This window comes from Ailuropoda melanoleuca, chromosome 2 (genome assembly GCF_002007445.2).
Source record: "Ailuropoda melanoleuca isolate Jingjing chromosome 2, ASM200744v2, whole genome shotgun sequence".
NCBI classification, from domain to species: Eukaryota; Metazoa; Chordata; class Mammalia; order Carnivora; family Ursidae; genus Ailuropoda; species Ailuropoda melanoleuca.
In genome coordinates, this window is record NC_048219.1 from 29,110,970 (window position 1) to 29,129,929 (window position 18,960).

Consider the following 18,960-nt stretch of genomic DNA (forward strand, 5'->3'; position numbering starts at 1 on the left):
GCTCTGGCCCCGTGTGTCTGGCTCCCAGGCTCGTCCTCCAGCCACTTTGCAACTTACCTTTTAGGCTTGGGACTGTGCAGGCTTGAAACCAGGCTGGGCTGGCGGAAACCCCTGGAGACCAGTGGAAGCGGGAGGGGGCGGGGGGAGGGCGAAGCCAGCCACTGGAGCCTGTGGGAGGGAGGCTGGGAATCCCCCCACCATGCCAGACAACCCCAGCCCACCACCAGCAGATGCCCTTGCAGTTCAAGGACAACCCTGGGAGTGGCCAGTGTTGCAGGTTGGGCCGGGCGGCAGCCCACCCTGAGTGAGGACGGCCCTAGTGGCTGGCCTCGATGTGGCCCCCGTGGATCTCGGAGCTGAGCCCTGGGTGCCCGCTGCACTCTGGGCCAGCGCCACCGATCTGCAAGCTGAGACCGCCAGGAGTGCCGGTTTCTACCTTCCCCCTACAGATGGGGGAACTGAGGCAGAGACCAGGTGGTGTAGTGCGAAGAGCTGGAAATCTCATGTGATGACCGCTGCCTTTTCCATAGAGAGGTGTCCAGTTCCCCCAAATCCTAATTGCGTGCCTAGCTCAGCCTCACCACCTGCCGCCAGGGTGGGCTTGCTGCCAGGGGTGCAGAGTCCAGCCCCTCGACAGCAGGACAGCCCCTTCTAGCTCTCTGTCCCCACCCCCTCCAACACACAGCTCATGGGTCTCCTTAACCCCAGCCGGACCAGGATGGAACCTGAGGCTAGGGCAGGACCGGGGACTACAGACGTCCTCTAGACACACACAGCAACACCTGCCGTGTGCCCGGCCTCGTGCCGGGAGCAGAGCGACAGAATGAGCCCCGCTTTCTCCTCCAGGAGCTCCGTCTGCCAAAGCAGGAAGCCGTGAATGCCACCTTCCCTCTGCCTGAGCACCTGCCCCCAGGGGACGGTACACAGGGGTGACTACCCAACAAACGTCCAGTTCCTCGGTGAACAACTGAGCACCTGCTGGGTGATTCTGGGGACAAGGAATACTCAGGTGTCCCCAGCTTTGAGGAACGCCCTGCCTGAGGGGGTTGCTGGGGTACGGGGGCGCTTGGTGTTCTTACCCCGCAAACAGGTGGGGGGGACGGTGAGGCACGAGGCAGGATCCCCTTCAGCTCAGCACCGCCACACTTATGGCTCCCGCCCGCCTGGAGAGCAGAGGCTCCGTGCTTGTGGAACAAAACCCTTCAGAGCTGTAAGTGCGGGTCAGTCCCAGACTGAGTGCCAGCTGCGCAGTCGTGCAGAGGTGTCTGGAGGAAGAGCCCAGACACCTTGTTCAAGAGGAGGGAAGGGCAAGATGCGAGTTTCTGGGTCCTCCCAGCTACTCCCGTCACTCCCTTTCAGACTCCCCCTCCCAACCAGGAGTGCCTGAGCACTAACAGCTACCACGCTGCTCCTACGGGTACAAGGCGCCCTTCTGAACCCCACAAACACCCTGAGGGAGGTAAGCCATCGTCCCCGTTTATAGACGAGGAAACAGGACACGGGTGGGAACTAATCCCCATGGCCACACAGGTAAGTAGAGGCAGAGACAGGATCTGAAACTGGCAATTTGCATCTGGAAGGGTCAGACCTTGTAAAGGTGTACTGAGCCCACATTTGGCTCCTATACGGTTTCCCTCCCCTCCTGCGGGCCCGGAGCACGGTCCCAGGAGCTCCAGGGAAGCAGAAAGTGTGACTTTCTCAACGTTCAAACCCGCACACCCCACTGCTTCCCTCGCCCCAGGCTCCACTTGCGTGGACGGTGGCTGGGACTGGTGGCTGGGACTGGATCTCCGCACGTCTGCCCAGCCCCACCCAGCCACCTTCCAGAACGCCAGAGGCTACTCTGAAATCCTCCAAGGGCTCCCCCTTGCCTTGGCGGTGAAAACAAGACCAAACTGAAAACAGGAAAATTGGTGTCCGCAGGGGCCCCCAGCCTAGGCCCAGGGAAGGCCTCAGGGCCCCCACTGGCCTGTGCAGACTCTGTGGAAGACGGCACCAGGAGCCTTTTCTACTCCCTGAAAAATACCTTCTGGCAAACCAGTGTGTGTGTGTGTGTGTGTGTGTGTGTGTGTGAAACAAAAAGCTGAAGGTGGATTTTAGAATGCCCCCTCATATTTGAAAGGAGATGGCTATCTTCCCTCCCCACCCCCTTTCCCAAAGGCCACTATGACCACGTACAGCAAATGCAGATTAACATGCCCTGGAAAAGAGGGTGGACACCTTGAACACAAAACACGATCTTGCTATGCACCAGGAAAAAAACCTGCCCAACGGGTCACCTTGCATTCTGTAGTCCGCATAATAAACTCCGACCCAGGTCCCCTACCCCCCCCCCAGCCCCGCAAACATGTCAGGAAGGGCTGCGGAAAAAAGATGTCCCTTTAATAAAACGTTATCAACATATATCGTACACAAACTACAATGTATCATAATTACTTTTTTTTTTCCTCTCTTAATTCAGAACCAGACTACAAGGTAAGAAAAAACACAGAAACAGCTACAATGTTCCCAATAATCCGCACAAGGTCTTTTTTCAGGCAGATGGTATCTCACATAGTATGATATACATGGATCAGGGAGGGAGGGAGAACAGACAGCAGCTACAGGGGTGCGGGGAGGAGGGGCTGTAAATGTACAAAGAATTCAGGTGTCTTCAGGGCAAGACACGAAGGAGGTTTCGATGGGAGCAGTGAGGTGAGGGAGGCCGTGAGTCACACCCCTCCTGGGAGGGGACAGGCTCCACTGTCGCAATTTGTCGGTTTTTGAAAATAAAAACAGGACCAGAAACAGCACGTCTGTTTGGTTGGTGCCCCCCGCCCCCCACAGCTATTCCAAAGTCTTTCCATCCAGTTCCAAGCGAATACAGAGCAATTCTGGTAATTTCCCATCTTTGAAAAAGAAGCAAGAATCAAGAGAAAAAAAACAAAAGAAAACCCAAATTCCAGCCCTACAGTGCCCACACACACGACGAGGACGATGCGAGTCAGGGCCATGGGACGAGAACGCGGGGGTCACAGTTGCCATGTCCCAGGTCATAGCCATCCTGTCGGGGGCGGCCTCCCCCACTGCGCTCCGTCCAGGCCACCACCCAGCTGGCAGGATTCTCGCTGGGAAGACTGGGGTGGGGGCTGAGGAGGGGGCTGGAGCGGCAGGGAGGCCGGGCAGAGGAAGGTCCAGAAGAGAGAGGAGGAAGCAGTCCTGGGAACACAGTGCATGCCACCGGGTCACAGCGCGTCTCCGCCACGGCGGAGTCCTGAAAGCGGTCGGGCCCCTTGGGCCACAGAGTGGGGCTGGGGGGCGGTTCTGGGGTCTCAGGTGTGCAGCTGCTGGCGCCACCTCGGCCGGGAGAAACCAAGCAAAACCAAAACAGGTTCCTGACCCTCCCTTGCCCATCCACACAAACGAAAAACCCCAAGTGGAGAAAGGGGACTTTCTTTTCTCTTTCCAAAAAAGGCCTTTTGAAAGAAACCACCGATTGTAAACTGCCCAGTTTATTATTATCATCATCATTATTTTTAGATGGCTACAAAGACAGCGTGAGACCTCACACCTAGACTAGCTTTCCTGGTGGAAGGGCTTGGGTACAGACAGACAGCAGGGCTTGGGTTTGTTTTTTTTTTTTTGTCCTTTTTTCCTTTTTTTTTTTTTTTAAAGAAGAAAGCAAAGGGGTGGGGTGGGGTGGGGGGGCTTGCTAAAAGCTTCCATTTTTAAAAATTTCCCCCCAAAAAAACCCCCCAAAAACAAATTAAAAAATCCCAATAACGGTAAAACCCCAAACAAAAAAGAAAAACAACAAAAAAGTGTCACGTACATAAAAGGTCCTTTTGGGAATGGGCAAGGGGTGGGATTTTTCTGGTCTTTGACTTGAAATATATTTTTATTTTGAGTTTTGTCCTTCATGTTTTATGGAATAAAAAGTTCGGCCTTTTTATTGCATGAAACTAAAATTGGGATAGGTGGGGGGACTGGAGGAGGAGGGTGGGGGCTGAGGGGGAGCAGGGAGAAGCCCCTCCCCCAGCTCCTGGGTAATGACACCTCACTTCTTCTTGCATAATTTCTGGCATCTTCCCGCCTGCAATGCCGGCTCTCTCAGCGTCTTGGAGAAGAGGAGGGGATCACACGCTCATCGTCATGCTTGGAGAATACTGGAAGAGGAGAAGCAGAGACGGGTTGTGAGGGCCAGGGTGTGGGAGCCTTGGGGGCTGGAGAGGGCCAGTCTGGGGCTGTGGCTGGGTGGGGAAGCCTGGGATGGCTCTGCCCACTCAGCACTAGCCTATGCCCCGCCAGGGTGGGAGCTCCAGGGGCTGCCATTAGCACCCCCCCCCCAGGTTCCCCTCTTCCTCTTCTCAAATCTCCCCTTCTTTCCAGCTGAGGAAGCAGCAGACACTGCCCCCCCCCCCAACAGGGCCGGCTGGGCTGCTTTCCTGCAGAGTGAGCCAGGGCTCTGCCAGGGTGCCCTGCGGGGGAGCCAGTCCGGGGTTCTCAAAAGCTGCTGGAGCACGATGTTGTTTCTTCAAATGAGATTGTAAGTAGAGGCCAGCCCCTCTGCATGGAGACCCCAGGAAATCTCCAATTTCATGAACCTTCTTCCCCAGGACAGACAGAAGTGGTCCCCCAGAGACCATGCTGCCCAGAGGCCCAGAGCGCCAGAGCCCAGGCTTCCTAAGTCCCCTCTTCCAGCCACATCAGCTTTCTCAGTGTTGGAGGCATTGTGCCTCCCTGTAGACGCCTCCAGAAGGACCTGACCGGGACCAGGGTGGCAGTGGTTGTTGGGGCCATGCTGGGGGGGTGGGGGTGGGGCTCTGCACTTTGTGGAGAAAAATGACCAAGGAGAAAGCCAGCAGCATGGCTGCTGGGACACAGCCAGCCAGGCTGGTCTTGGCCAGCAAGCTCCACAACCTGTTAAACAGTCCCTGGCCCCAGGGGTAAGAGGATGACTCCAGGGGCAAAATGGGAGTGGGGGGTGGAGGCAGCACTTACATTGTCATTCTGGAAGGAGTGGAGGAAGTTCCCTCCTAGCTCACCATCGTCTCGAGGGGTGCCTGGAGGATTGCTAATGCCACTTATGTTGTTAGGAGAATTCTGGAGAGAGGAGAGAGAAGGTGAGCCCCAGCGCCCCAGCAACCTGCCCACCGGATGGGGAGACAAGCTTTCTGGGGCCTCGGAGCTGGGGCAGGGTGGATGTTGTCAGGGAGGAAACAGAATACACTCACTTTTGGAAGTCCATCTATGTCACCTGATCCTGGAAGGAAGGAAGACTCGGATTCAGTTTCTTGTTTGCTCTTCCGTAGAGAGGCCTCCAAACCCACCCAAATCCCACATTACTTCTGTGCAGAGAAACTTCTGCCCTGGCTAGACCTCTGGGGATCTTCCTATGAGCCCAGCCAAGGCCAGTGGGGGAGACCAGGCCTGGCTGAGACGGCCGCCTGGGCAGGACTGGGCAGGGTGCAGTGTGACCACGGGGCCGGCACCCGCTTACCTAACGATCCATTCATGTGGTGGGGCTCCATGCCGCCCATGCCTCCCATCGGGCCGTCCGAGCCTGGACCCATCGGGAACTGAGGGAGAAGCACAGGGCGTGGTGGCTGAGTGGGCCCCAGGCCCTTTGCAGCGCTCTCACAGCCCCCCCCCCCCCGCACCCAGCTGCAAAAGAGCTGTGCCCTCAGGGAGCATCCATTCTGGCGGGGCCCCTCTGTCAGGCACATGGAGATATTGGTTGGAGCAGGCCCCTCATGGAGGTATTGGTTGGAGCAGGCCCCTCTCCTTGGCCCTCGGAGCTGTGAAGGGCAGAGGTGCTCAGCCCTACGCACGAAATGAGGAAACAAACCCAGAGAGGGAAAGACGCTGGGCCGAGGCCACACAGTGGCATACTGGGACAGCTCTCTAACCAGGTGGCACGGACTTGGGCTCTCTCTATCCCTGGGCAAGTGCGCGGCTCACCAGTCAGAGCCTCACACTCACACTCACAGACACGCACACATGCACAAATGGATGACCGATTGCGCCCAGCCAGGGGCTGAAAGTGTTAATGCTTCTCCCCCCCCCACTGTATAGATAAGGAAACTGAAGCACAAAGACAGTGGGAAATGCTTTGCCAGAGGCCGCCCCCCCGCCCCACGACCCTGGGGATGGGGGAGCTGGGACAGGGCAGGGGCAGCTCATCCCCAGCCTCTGAGTGCCTCCTCAGAAATGACAGAGTTCCATGGGGCAGGTGAGGAGATGGGGTCTACTGAGCGCCTGGGGGGGAAGGGAGAAGCTGGGCAGGGTAAGGTGGAGAGGGAGGCCACTGAAGACGTCCCTGTGCCGAAGCGTGCAGAAGCGGTGGTGCAGGCTGGTCAGAGGCCAGAGGAGGAATCTACCCTAGCCCCAGGCTCAGGCCTGCGGGGAACTATCAAACCATCTCAGAAAAGCAGCAACCAAAGGCCAGAGGGTCACAAAGGGAGGGCTGAGCCCCGGCTGGAGAGTCAAGGCCCTGGGATGCAGACCGGGCATCAGGGTGGACAGGAGTGGACTGTTTGGCGTCTGGCCCATGCTGGGGGCTAGGGACACAGAGCCGAGTCACGGCTGGGCCTCAGCCTCGAAGAGGAGCCCACAGCTACGGACACCCAACTACCCCAGGGGACAGACACGCTGAGTTCCAAAGGGAGCTGCAGACAAGGAAGGGCCGAGGCTTCAGGAAGAGGCACTGGGGAGAGCGCAGAGAAATCCGAACACGCTGCACGGGGGAGGCGGCAGAGGGCCAAAATAATTGAGGAACAGGATTTAGGCAGGCAGAGACAGGTCGTGGAGCCCATTCTAGGGAGGGGTCCTGCGCAAGCACAGAAGAGCAGGTGGCAGCAGGGAGCGCCGGAGCAGAGCGGAGTGCGCCCAGACTGCTGGGGCAGGGCTGGGGCACAGGCGTTCCCTCTCGCCCATCCGCCCACCATGGTCCACCACACCCGATCCACCACAGCCGCAGCCTCCGCGCCTGCCTGCCGCCGCTCCCGAGGCTCCCCAAGGCCACTCACAGGCCCCGGGCACATTTCTGACATCTAGCAACAAACTCCACACTTACTAATCCAAATGAGATGAGGAGGAGGGGGATGGACGTTTTAGGGAGTCAACTTAGGACACAGCCCCATATCAGACAAAACGACCCCCAAGCATGATAATGTTATGAACGTATGACTCTAACTTATTTTTAAAAAATCGAAGTTATATATCATTGTGGTTTTTTGTGTATTATTATTATATCATTTTAAGTAGGCTCCACGCCCTGCGTAGAGCCCAACACGGGGCTTGAACTCATGACGCTGAGATCAAGACCTGAGCTGAGATCAGGAGTCAGATGCTTCACCAACTGAGCCACCGAGGCGCCCCTCTTGTGTGTTATTTTTAACAGCTTTACTGAGATACAATTCACATACCACACAATCGGCCCACTTCAAGCGTACAATTCAGTGGTTTCTCGTGTTTTCAGAGTTGTTCAACCACCACCACAATCCATTTTAGAGCCTTTTCATCACCCCATAAAGAAGCCCTGTACCCGTTAGCAGTCCCTCTCCGCTCCCCCTCAAACCCCCAGCCCCAGACAACCATGAACTTGTTTCCTGTCTCTCTGGGTTTGCCTATTCTGGACACTGTGTATAAACGGAGTCGTGTAAGAGCTTTTGTGGCTGGCTTCCTTCACTCAGTCTGTCTTCGAGGTTCACTCATGGTGGGGTGTGAGTCAGTGCTTCATTCCTTCTTCTGGCCAAATCTGCTCCACGGATGGACAGACTGCATTTCATCTACTCCTCCGGTCAGTGGACACGGAGGCCGTTCCCGCTTTCTCGCCATTATGAGCACCGCTGCTCTGAGCACTTGTGTCCCACTACCGCGTGCGCACGTCTTCTCGCGGGCACGGAGCCGGGCTGGAAGCATCATGCCACGGGGTGACTCTGTGTAGCCTTTCGAGGAGCGGCCAGCCTGCTCTCCACAGCAGCTGCATCATCCTCCATTCCCCCCGGTGCTGGAGGAGGGCTCCGAGGAGTTGCCGGCGTCGCCCCTACTTGGGCGCATGGTCTCCTGGCGGCAGCCGTCGTGGTGAGCTGCGGGGCTGAGCTCGCTGTTTCCACGTGCGCGTCCCTGGCCACCACGAGGCGGGCCGTCTTTGCGTGCTTCGGATACCAGCTGTGGGTACGCCTTTGGAGTAATGTCTGTTCAGATTCTCGGCCCACTTTTTAAATTGGGTTTTTTCATGACCGTGTTAGTTCTTTGCATATTTTGGATTCGAATCCTGAATCAGGGATGTGATTTGCACATGTTCTCTCCACGCCGTGGGCTGTGTTTTTACCTTCGGGATGGCGCCCCTTTGAAGCGCACAAGTCTTAATCTTGATGAAGTGCCATCTATCTGCTTTCTGCTTCTGTCACTTGTGCTTCCAGTGTCACAGGAAAGAAGGCTTTGCTCTCACCCAGGCCGCAGAGATGGACGCCTCCGCTTTCCTCCAAGTGTTCTCCCGCTTCGGCACCGCCGGGCAGATCGAGAGCAGACTCTGCGCGGATTCTGGGTCTCGGTGTGAACCGCGGTCCGACCTCACGCACTTGCCTGGGGACAGCCAGCTGTCCCTGTGCCGCTGTTTATTCTGTGTTAGTGACTTTGTTACATAAATGCTATTATCTCAATAAAGCCATATTAAGGCTAGTTAATGGGAGCAGTGAATAGAGGACTAGTTAAATAAATGGTGTGAGAAAAACATAACATTTTTATAATGTTTGTCCTTTAATACAGTAATTTATTTGAGCTCTTTATTGGATATTTAAATTTTGTAGGCTATTATTACTATGTACTCTTAAACAAATGTAAGGGTTTTTTTTTTTAAAGCTAAATGCAATGGACTGATTAAACTGATACTACTTGTTTGATTTTTTAAAATCCCATTTCTTGGGGGCACCTGAGTGGCTCAGTTGGTTAAGTGTCTCACTCTTGATTTCAGCTCAGGTCACGATCTCAGGGTCGTGGGATCGAACCCTGAGTCAGGCTCCGTGCTCAGTGGAGTTGGGAGTCCGCTGGAGATTTTTTTTTTTTCTCTCTCTCTCCCCCTTACCCTTCCTCCTCCCCTCTCCCCCCACTCCCACACAAGCTCACGTACTCGCTCTCTCAAATAAATAAATTTTAAAAGACTTCTTGTTCATTTGAGAGAGCGCACAAGCAAGAGCACAAGTGGGGCAGAGGGAGAGGGAGAAGCGGACTCCCCACTGAGCAGGGAGCCAGATGCGGGACTCGATCCCAGGACCCTGAGACCATGACCTGAGCTGAAGGCAGACGCTTAACCGACTGAGCCACCCATGCGCCCCAATAAATATTTTAAAAATCGTTGTTTCTTTTTGTCCTATATTATAATAGGGCATTTTTGCTCTGCCCCTCCCCCCCTAAATAAAGATTAGAAATAAGTTTTGTACAAAGAGGTAGTTAGCATGGTTCCTCTGTCAGGTTAGGTATCTTGGATAATCCATTCAAGGTCATTTGTCCAACCCGATGAAGCCTAGGATATCCTGAGCATCCGGATGGAAACACAGTTGGCCACATTTCTGGATGTGTCCGGGCCAGGCTGAGAAGACATGGCCAGAGTGCGAACCTGGGCTGAGTTTTCTCCAAGAGCTGCAGTGGAGCTGCTGGGGTAACCCATCTTGCTTTCGTGGCTGCAACACGGCAGAAGGTGCCTGCTTTCCCCCCAGTACTTCCCTGGATTGCCCGCAGCCTCTAGGCCATGCTTTTTAATTTCTTTAGGTAGTGGTAAACGGAATACAGAGGCAAATGCAAAACTCACTGTGACCTGCCACTCTGCTCTTATCACACCCTGTTGTCAGTCCAACACAGAAATACCCTCTCCCCAAAACGCCTGTGCGTGGAATACATGGGATGTTACTGACTCACACAGGTTTTTGCACCTGCAGGAACTCCCTCCCAGTGCTCCTAAGAGGTCTGTCACACTCTGTATCTACAGGCTGGTTTAGGGGCACCAGCACTTGCCCGTCGGGTCCTCTGCATCCCTAAATCCAGCAGCCGGGCTGCCTTGTCTCAGACGTCCATCACCATTAAGCGTTCCAAAGCACCGCGGATGTCATTCTTGCTTAAACCTCTCTCTCTGGGAAAATGGTTTAAAGCACAGAGGTGATATGAACTTGTGAGATCCAAGTAAGTTACAGGTTTTTTTTTAAAAATTTTCTTTATTTATTAGAGAGAGAGAGAGAGAGAGCACGTGCGAGAGCAGGGGGGAGGAGCAGAGGGAGAGGGAGAAGCAGACTCCCCGCTGAGCAGGGAGCCGGACGCGGGGCTCCATCCCAGGACCCTGGGATCATGACCTGAGCCAAAGGCAGACACTTAACTGACTGAGCCTCCCAGGCGCCCTGCAAGTTAGTTTTAATCAAGAAGCTGAGAGAGTTCTATTTAATGTGGCTGCCCTTTACTGGTGACAGATTTTGATTTGTCAGGCAATCTCATTTCCAAAACACAAGTCCCTACACTTTGGCCGATTAGTTTTGATGCAACCCCCTCAACCACCCCCAATGACTCAGGCGCGGTCTGCTCATCCTCTTCGAGGCTCCTGGTGGCTTCCTGAAAGATCACTGAACGGTTCTAAAGCCACAGCACACACACTTCCATGTATGGAACGTCCTTCCTGTAATTCCTCTCTACATTCTCGTCTCAGCATAGTTCCCATGAGAGAAGGACGTCACGGCGGGCTGACCTTTTAACATCCCTTCTACGGCCGGCAGTAACACTACCCACCGTGCAGGCACAAGTTGGGCCTCTCTCCACTTCGACAAAGTCTAAAGTCCCGTGAAGTGTGTCTGCACGTTGAAGAGGTTGACAGGTGACCAAAACCTTTCGTTACGAAAGCCTGGTACCATAGGTAAGCAAGCCATACCCTTCGGCAGCAGTGCCGGGGACAAGGTGCGCGGGACGGTTAGCAGGTAACTTCATACACCAAATGAAACGTGCCTCATTAACTGTGTGCCTCTGCCGAATACACTGATAGATGGGCCAGGTCGAGCTTGCACTTGGACAACAGAAGAGTCGTCTTTGATTTGTTTTCTGCGGTTTCATTAAAATCGGCGCAGAATCCAACAGCCCGATGTGAAGCTCCATCCAGCTTCTGAGTCGAAGTGCTGGAGAGCTAGGGGACGTGTTTTTGTCACCATGACATGAGGCACCACTTGACAATCCCAACTGCTGGCAAGGGCTGGCAGAACCCGCTTGACATGGAAGCTGTGTCTCCTGCTGACACACAGGACTTGGGCGCAGCCCTGGAACCCGGAAATGGAGCCTCCTAGGTTCCCGGAGCCACAGAGGGAACGGTGCAGTGGCGGTGACATCTGGGGGCCGCGCGAAAACCAACCTGCTGGCCGCTCTCCCCACTCTGGGGCATCTCTCGGGCTGCGTGAGAAGCTGTGCTGTCTGGCGGGACCTGCGCACCAGGGCCCCCTGCCGCCTTCTGCCCACCGCGTGGGACCCCCAAGTCCGTCACTCCCCTCCCTCACGCGCTGTGTGTTCTCCCACGTGGCCCCGCTGTTGGGGCGAGCTCGGGGGCGCGCAGGAGCTGCCATTCTGCACCTTTTCAGCCTCTCGACCCGGAAAGCACGGCGCCTGAACTCACGACGTGAAAAATGAGGCCTGCGTGATCTTGACACAGCAGGGAGTCTGCAGGCAGAGCCCAGGCGGACCCCGTCCGGGCCCCTGTACGCTGGAGCTGCAGCCCCCGGAACGCCACAGCATGGACGGTCCACTGGGAGCCGCAGGCCACGAGCGCTGGGTGCCGCGGCAGGAGGGTCCCTCTGTGCCACTTCCGCTGTCGCGAAGCCCAGTGAGCTCAGGCCCTGGTTGTGGGGCCGTCAGAGCCTCACACCCTTCCACCCGGCCTTCTGCATCGACTGCCAAAGCCCTGGACACTCGGTGTCCTGGGAAGTCGTCCCCTGGGACATAGGGCTTTTAGCTAGAACCTGATGGCTGGTCACCCTAATGAGAAGCAGGGGTGATGGGGGTACTGGCTGCCCAGGAGAGGGACAGGGATGGCAGAGCAAGGGTTAAGGAGTGTGGTTCCCACACTCCTCAGTCGCGTGATCCTTGGCTTAGGTCCCTTTCTGCATCCAGCAGGCATCCAGAGACGCTGACTTCAGAGGCTGCCAGACGACTGAACAAGGGAGTGTGCAGTGCAGGGCAGCCCCCAATCAGTGTTTAGCCCAGTGGTAATTAAGATGTCACATTAGGACCTAAACCCACAAAAGCAAATGAAGCACCCCAAAAGGCCAGAATAACTTGGGGGCCCCAAGCCTACCCTCTGGCTCTGCAGTCCCGACTGTTCGTTTGGTCCCCCAGCAGCCTCCTTTCCAGACATGCTCCCCGAGGCAAGGCCAACGTTGAGTCACCACCCCCGCCTGGTGCAGAAGGGCTGTCTGCAGAGGTGAGTCAGACCAGCCCTCTCCTCAGGGAGCTCCCAGCCGGGAGACGGAGACAGGCCACAGCTGCAGAGTCAGAGGGCCATCCGGCACAGGACAGGGGCATGAAGGGAGCGGGTGAGCAGGAATCAAAGTGGAATGTGAGCTGCGACATCACCGAGGCCTGGCACTTGGAGAAGCCCAGAACGGAGGGAGTGGCTTCTATGCCAGGCAGTGACGCAAGGGGAGGCCAAGAAGCCGCGAGGTGCAGGAGTCACGTGGCTCCCAAAGGGGCTGGAGACACAGGGCAGGCGAGTCCCCAGATGGCCCCAGGAACCCACAGCTCCAGACCCAAGAGGGTGACGGGCCTCATGGGGCAGCACAGCCGTCAGCAGGGCAGGGTGGGGCCCGGGTCCCCCTGCAGCCTAGTGCTTCTCCCTCACTGACACCCCACTCTGAGTGGCGGGGATCCTCAGTGAGGCCGGGTGCCCCGCTCTGACTGGAGGGGAGGGCATCACACTACCCCCCTCTCCCAGCTATGAAATGGGAACCGAGTTCCCCAAGAGTTAATCGCTTTTCTGATGGTTTATTTTATTCATCTTTGGTAACAAATGGCTGAAATCAATTAAACGTGCTTTCCCCTCAGCTGATGAAGTTAATTATGATTTGTTATGGTATCTGATATGTAAATTATTAGAAAGCGGACTTACGTTGGACCGGCTGCCTCCAGGCGGCACTGGATTAATCATTGTGTAGATGTTGTCACTGGAATTTGTTGAATCTGTAGAACAGTGGAAACCCACAAGTCGGGGTGATTAATTCATTTCTTAATTAAAACAAACTCGTGGCACTTGAACTCATTCTTTTGTATTTTATCACCTAAAATCTCCTCTAAGTACCACCATTTTCTGGCTAATTTGTATTTAATGAAGATTCACAAAGTTTTTAATCATAGAAAATTCAACTGTGAAAACCACTCAACCCTGAAACGAAGAATTCCAGGATATTTGGACAGCAGTGTGAATGTGGCAAAGGGGGGGTGGCAGGTTCGAATTCTCGTCTCCCCACCCCAAACCCAACCTGGTCCCCAGACACTGCCAGGGAACGTACAGGGACGGCCACCTGCACTCTCCCCCGATCCTGCCCAGCGGCTTTAATCAAACCGGGGAAAGAGAAATGCCACAAATTACCCTGGGGCCACCTTGCCAAGCCGATGGGGCAGGAGGGAGAGGCAAGGATGGGGCTGGAGACGCATTAACATATGGAGCGGTTTAATGTGACCCAGTCTGAATGTAGGTCATGCAGCTCATCAAAATGCAGCAGCAGAAAGAGGGAGCGGGAGTGGGAGCCGGAACATCACAGCCGCCAGCTCCAGCACGGCAGCTGAGCGGCTCCCCTGCTACTTGGGGGCCGGGGAGTCTGGCGACAGGGGGACCCCTCCGTCTCCCCCAATTAACTAGAAAAGTCTCCTTAGAAAATCAGCTCATGTGCTTAGACCAGGAGCAGGCACCCTACTTCTCAGGCAGAAATCCAGCTACCTCTCACTGCTTATTCTTTGGGCAGGTGAAGACTGTGGTGGAATTCCTTCTAGATGGTAGTGTGTGGTACTCTCAGCGGGGAGAGAAACACAAACGTGATGCTGTGTGTGTATGGATGTGTGCACGTGCCCACATGTGTGCACGCATGCCCTCTTCTGATTCAAGAAAGAGGGAGAAAACAGAGCTCTTGGCTTCTGGTCCTCTCTACAGGAGATGGCTTCATGTTATACGGTCCTGGTCCTAGGATGCCAGAATTCCAAAGTCCCTTTCTAGTCACCCAGAGAACTGTACAGCCAGGACGGGTGCTTGCCACCCGGTACGAGCCGAGGACAGTGAGAGTCCACATTCCTGGATCTCCCCACTCCGCGCCATCCTTTAACCAGAGATGAGGAGTGACCTGACCGAGGCCACAGGGTAGGTCTGTGGCACCAGGGACCTCCTGCCTCCTAAACCCTGATGCCAAGATACCTGGTGGGGGAAATACTGCTCAGGAGAGTAGTTGGTAAGCTCTGGCCCTATACTTGGGCCCCTCCGGGACCCCTTACTCCCCTCAATGGTACCCTCTCCCCAAGCCTTCTTACCTGCAGGACTAGGCATGATGGGTGTTCCTGGGGGGCCACCACCGCCCGGAGGTCCCTGGAAATGAGATAAAAACGGACATCAAAAACCCATGGCAACGATACAGGTGGGGAGAAGCCACCGAGCTCCAGTGACATCAAAGGCGAGGGCTCTTGCACAGCCCAGCCGGTATTCAGCCTTGCTAAAGCTCGAGCAGAGCCCGAGTGTTTAAGCCTTGGGGGAGGTGGACTTGGACGCCCCCTAACACCTGCCCCCAGCTTTCCTTCCAACCCAGAAGCAGCTGTGGTGTGCACGTGTGTGCTCACAAACATACCAATACGTGGAAGATGGGCCACGGGTCAGCCCCCAAGATGGGGACCCAATCATAGGTCTTGTTGGGGGACTTCTGGGCCACCAGAAGGTACAGATAGCTGAATAGTGACAGCAGGTTCTAGCACAGTTTGGAACGTGTGCTCAGAACGTGTTTTGAAGGGGAAAGAGACAGGGACCCTGGAAGTTCTCGTGCACGTTCAGTCACATGTGGCTGGACACGCAGTGCCCCGCCCCCCACACACTTACCACGTAGGTACCAGGTGATGAGGACGAATATGGAATCTAAAAACAAGAGGTGGGGGGCCACGTGTCAGAGTCACTTCCTCTGATACTCAGAGTGCCCTTGGGCTCCCCAGTCCACTTGGGGGACACACCCCCTCTTGCTGGGAAAGGCGGTGGGCCCCCCTGGTTAGTTTCCCTGGGAGGGCCAAGGGTGTGAACAAAGCCCAGTTCCCACACTGAACTGATCCTGAGAGCCCTGGCAGGAAACTTGGACGGGGCGAGGACACGGGAGAGCCTCCAGCTCAAGAGGACAGGAGAGTGAGAGCTTCTCCCCCGCCCTCTGGCCGGCCTTCTGTGCGGAGCCCTTTCCCAGCTCCGTCCTCTGAGTGCGGGAAGCCAGCCCTGTCAGGGAAGAGAGGATCACCAGGGGTTTCTGTGTGGACAGTGCTCTCTGAGCGAGCCCTCAGCTCACACGTCAGGGTTTCTGCAGAGCAGTGGGCTAGGCTGGGCTGGGGCTGAACCCCTGAAGGCCCCACCACGGTTCTCCCAAGCCTCCACTTACAGTGGCGCTCCTCCCTGCAGGTGTTGGGGGGTGAGGGGGAGTCTTGTTGCATCCCTGCCTCTGATGACACCTCCAACCTAGAGACAGGTCTACCCTGCCTAGAAGCCCCTCCCTGGCAAACACCATCCCATCCAGCCTGGGTACTCACTGAGTTAGCACTGTTAGGATTTGGCCAGGGTCTGCCAGCTCCCGGGCCCCTGAGAGAGGGAGAGAGAGAGATGACGACAATAAAAAAAGGTCTTATCAACCCCAAGGGGGTGGTGTCAGCAGGGCCAGAGCGAGAGGGCTGACATCACTAACAGGAAGTCCTTCACACAGGCCTAGGACCTTACACACCATCTGGTTCTCAGGGAGCAATGGGCAGCTCCGTGGGTGGAAATCTACAAGCTCCTATAAATTATACGGAAAATGTGTAATGTACATAAAATTTCCTGTGCGTGTGCATTTTCCCAGGAAAGGAACCCACGGATTCTCACAGGGATCTATCCCCACCAGGGGGGTTAAGGACCACTAAAGCACCAGAACACTCTGTGATCAATTGTACAGGGGTTCAAATCTCCACCGTCACTTAGAGGTGTGTGAGCATGGGCAAGTTACTTCACCTCTCTGGGCCTCAGTTCCCCCGTCCGTAAGTGGGGGATGATAATAACCACTTCCTGGAGTTGTTTGGAAGAGTAGGTGGGCTGCTACACGTGGCAGGCTCAGAGCCACACCGAGTGTGGAGAAGCACTGTGCAGAGCCTAGGAGCTCTTATCACAGTGTGGCTGACACGCCTGAGAGGACTGAGGGCCAGAGAGGTGCCCAGAACGCCTCTGTCCACGAGTGTCTCAGGGGGCCGCCAGAGGGTGGGGCGAGCTGCCAGCAAGGTTGGTTGTGCCTTACATGTTAATCCCGGGCATGGCGGGGCCGAGGGAGTTGGGTGGTGGTCTCATGCCGCTGCCATAATTCTGCAACGATAACCAAGGGTCAGTCTATGAGAAGGAGAAGGGGAACCAGAGAGAGGAGGAGGGAGGAAAGACAAACAAAATATAAGCAAGAGGATTAGTCTGTGCAAAGGATCTGATGAGGAAAAAAATAACATATTTGTTAAAAAAGGTGAGGGGGTGGGAACCACGTGACGGGACCACAATGACAAGCCAGCACAGAGGGAGGCTTTGGGATGGTTCTCTCAAAAGCATGGGGATGTCCGGCAAGCCCTCACATCTGGGGTCTTGTGGGGGTAAAGGGAATGGACTTGTAACAGAACTGACTGGTGAACACTGCCCACCTCAGAAATTCTGGGGCTGGGGGCGGGGGCTGGGTCTGAACGTGGAAGGGGAAAGAATCCTTAAAGGCCTGGCCGGTGACTGTCCCCATGGCCCAGCACGTACAGACACTTCCCCCCCACCCTGCCTCACGCCTGGGTTGTCCCCCAACCCCTGGATCAGGTTGCCTGATTCAGGGGTCAGCCTATGGGGCCCTCGACATACATGGTACTGAAGAAGCAGGAAGAAAACTCTTGGGGTCAGGGGGTGGGGGGGTCAGCAATTCTGATCGAGGGAAGAGTCCCTCCTCAGCTCAGTACAACCCCCCAGGTAGAGTACAGTGGGTCACAAGAGTGCCAGGATTGGGAACCTCTTGTCACTGCCACCCCTGACTCCGCACTTCCAATGCTATTTTCTTTGCAGAAGAAATACCATGCTTCCCTTCTCCACTTGGGCTCCTACACATCTTCCAAACCCAGCTCGAAGCACCTCCTCTGTGAAGCCTTCTCTGAACACCTCTTGGGGTTAACTGCTCACTCCCATAATGCCTTGTAATCCCGACCCCTGCCACAGCCCGTACCACACCGGGCTATGACCATGACCACACGTGTCTCCCACTGGGCTCTGAGTACCTGCTGAAGGTGGGGACTGTATCTAAATGATCTCCATGCATGTGCCACCCCACACACATTGGGTGCTGAATCAATGAAGGAGTGAATGAGTAAATGAATAGAGTAAAATTAGCCTGGTTGTAGCTTAAACTCTGCCTCTGTAGAATCTGAAAGAAGTAAGGTTGGTGAGTATTTTTTTTTAAAGATTTTATTTATTTATTTGACAGAGATAGAGACAGCCAGCGAGAGAGGGAACACAAGCAGGGGGAGTGGGAGAGGAAGAAGCAGGCTCCCAGCAGAGCATGGAGCCTGATGTGGGGCTTGATCCCAGAACCCTGGGATCACGCCCTGAGCCAAAGGCAGACGCTTAACGACTGAGCCACCCAGGCGCCCCAGTTGGTGGGTATCTGATGGCAAAGAACAGCTGAGCACATAACGCACTTTATAGTTTCTGGCTTGTCCTTTGAACAACGCCATGAAGCTAGTATTACTCCCATTTTAGAGAAAAGGAGACTGAGGATCTGAGGGGAGAAAGATCTGCCCAAAGTCAATAAGCCAATGACTCAGCTGGGGTTTAAACCTGGAACTGCAAGCCTCTGGGTCTATACTCTGCCCACCACACACCCGGTAAAAGGCTGGTGGGGACAGGAAAACGCCAGGAGGCTGAAGAGCCCTGAGTTGACAAGCTCAGAGCCAACATCACACTGGTGGTGGCTTCCTCAGCCAAGGACCAGCTCCTGAACCTTAAAGCCGTGGGCCCACCTCCTCTGCCTGGTCACCCTGACGGCTGCTTGGCGTCTAAAAGAATCCACAGTGTGTAGAGAGTATCAGCGACGGCACCAGGCCGACTGGCAGAGAGCAGGCCTGGAGTCCTGCAGGCAGAGTGGGGTGGCCACAGAGGGATCACGCGTCAGCCCCGGGACGGGCAGGAGCTGCGCCCTCTCTAGCCACTGTGGCACCGGCTGGCAGGCAGAGCCACAGACTTGAGGTCACAGCACAGGACAGCTAGCCCCGGCTTGGGCACACGTGTGACAACGGCCCCATCATGGTTCCCACTGGAAGAGACACTGCGGCCCAGAAGCGGAGTGAAGGCCCCTCACACAGCTGTGCACCGCGGAGCCATGGGCCGCCCGACTCTGGCTCCGCAGCTGCGGCCCACCGCCAAGCTGCCTGGCCGATACGGTGAGGACAGGGAGCCCCCAGCCTTACAGGCCCGCGGGGATCAAATGCAACGATGGCTTTGAAGTGCTCTGTCAGCTCTCAGAGGTGTGTTCTGATTTGGGATGTTAGCAGCAGAACGAACACCAAAGCCCTTAATGCCGCCTTAAGCGTCACAGAACCTCGGGTCTTAAAGGGTCCTTCCTAAGCTCCACGTGCAGCTGCTAAATCCTCCACAAATCTCAGCCTCACTTCCGCCGCCGCCGGACAGAAAGCCTGCCACCTCCCCAGGCAGCCCCCTCTCCCTGCCCTGTACAGAGACCCCTTCCAGGGGCG

General features: G+C 55.7%; 1 protein-coding gene across 1 annotated transcript in view; it reads right to left on the bottom strand.

Annotated features, from left to right (window-relative positions):
- Positions 1 to 2,361: 2,361 nt before the first annotated feature.
- The window catches only part of SSBP3 (single stranded DNA binding protein 3), a gene marked incomplete at its 5' end in the record, with an annotated part of 169,266 nt that continues 152,667 nt past the window's right edge, over positions 2,362 to 18,960 (bottom strand). Inside the window, 9 exons of the mRNA XM_019795857.2 lie at positions 2,362 to 4,145; positions 4,981 to 5,082; positions 5,214 to 5,242; positions 5,480 to 5,558; positions 13,109 to 13,179; positions 14,518 to 14,572; positions 15,074 to 15,109; positions 15,760 to 15,808; positions 16,494 to 16,558. Of these exons, the coding sequence (XP_019651416.1) occupies positions 4,116 to 4,145; positions 4,981 to 5,082; positions 5,214 to 5,242; positions 5,480 to 5,558; positions 13,109 to 13,179; positions 14,518 to 14,572; positions 15,074 to 15,109; positions 15,760 to 15,808; positions 16,494 to 16,558 (516 nt within the window). The remainder of the gene's footprint in view (positions 4,146 to 4,980; positions 5,083 to 5,213; positions 5,243 to 5,479; positions 5,559 to 13,108; positions 13,180 to 14,517; positions 14,573 to 15,073; positions 15,110 to 15,759; positions 15,809 to 16,493; positions 16,559 to 18,960) is intronic.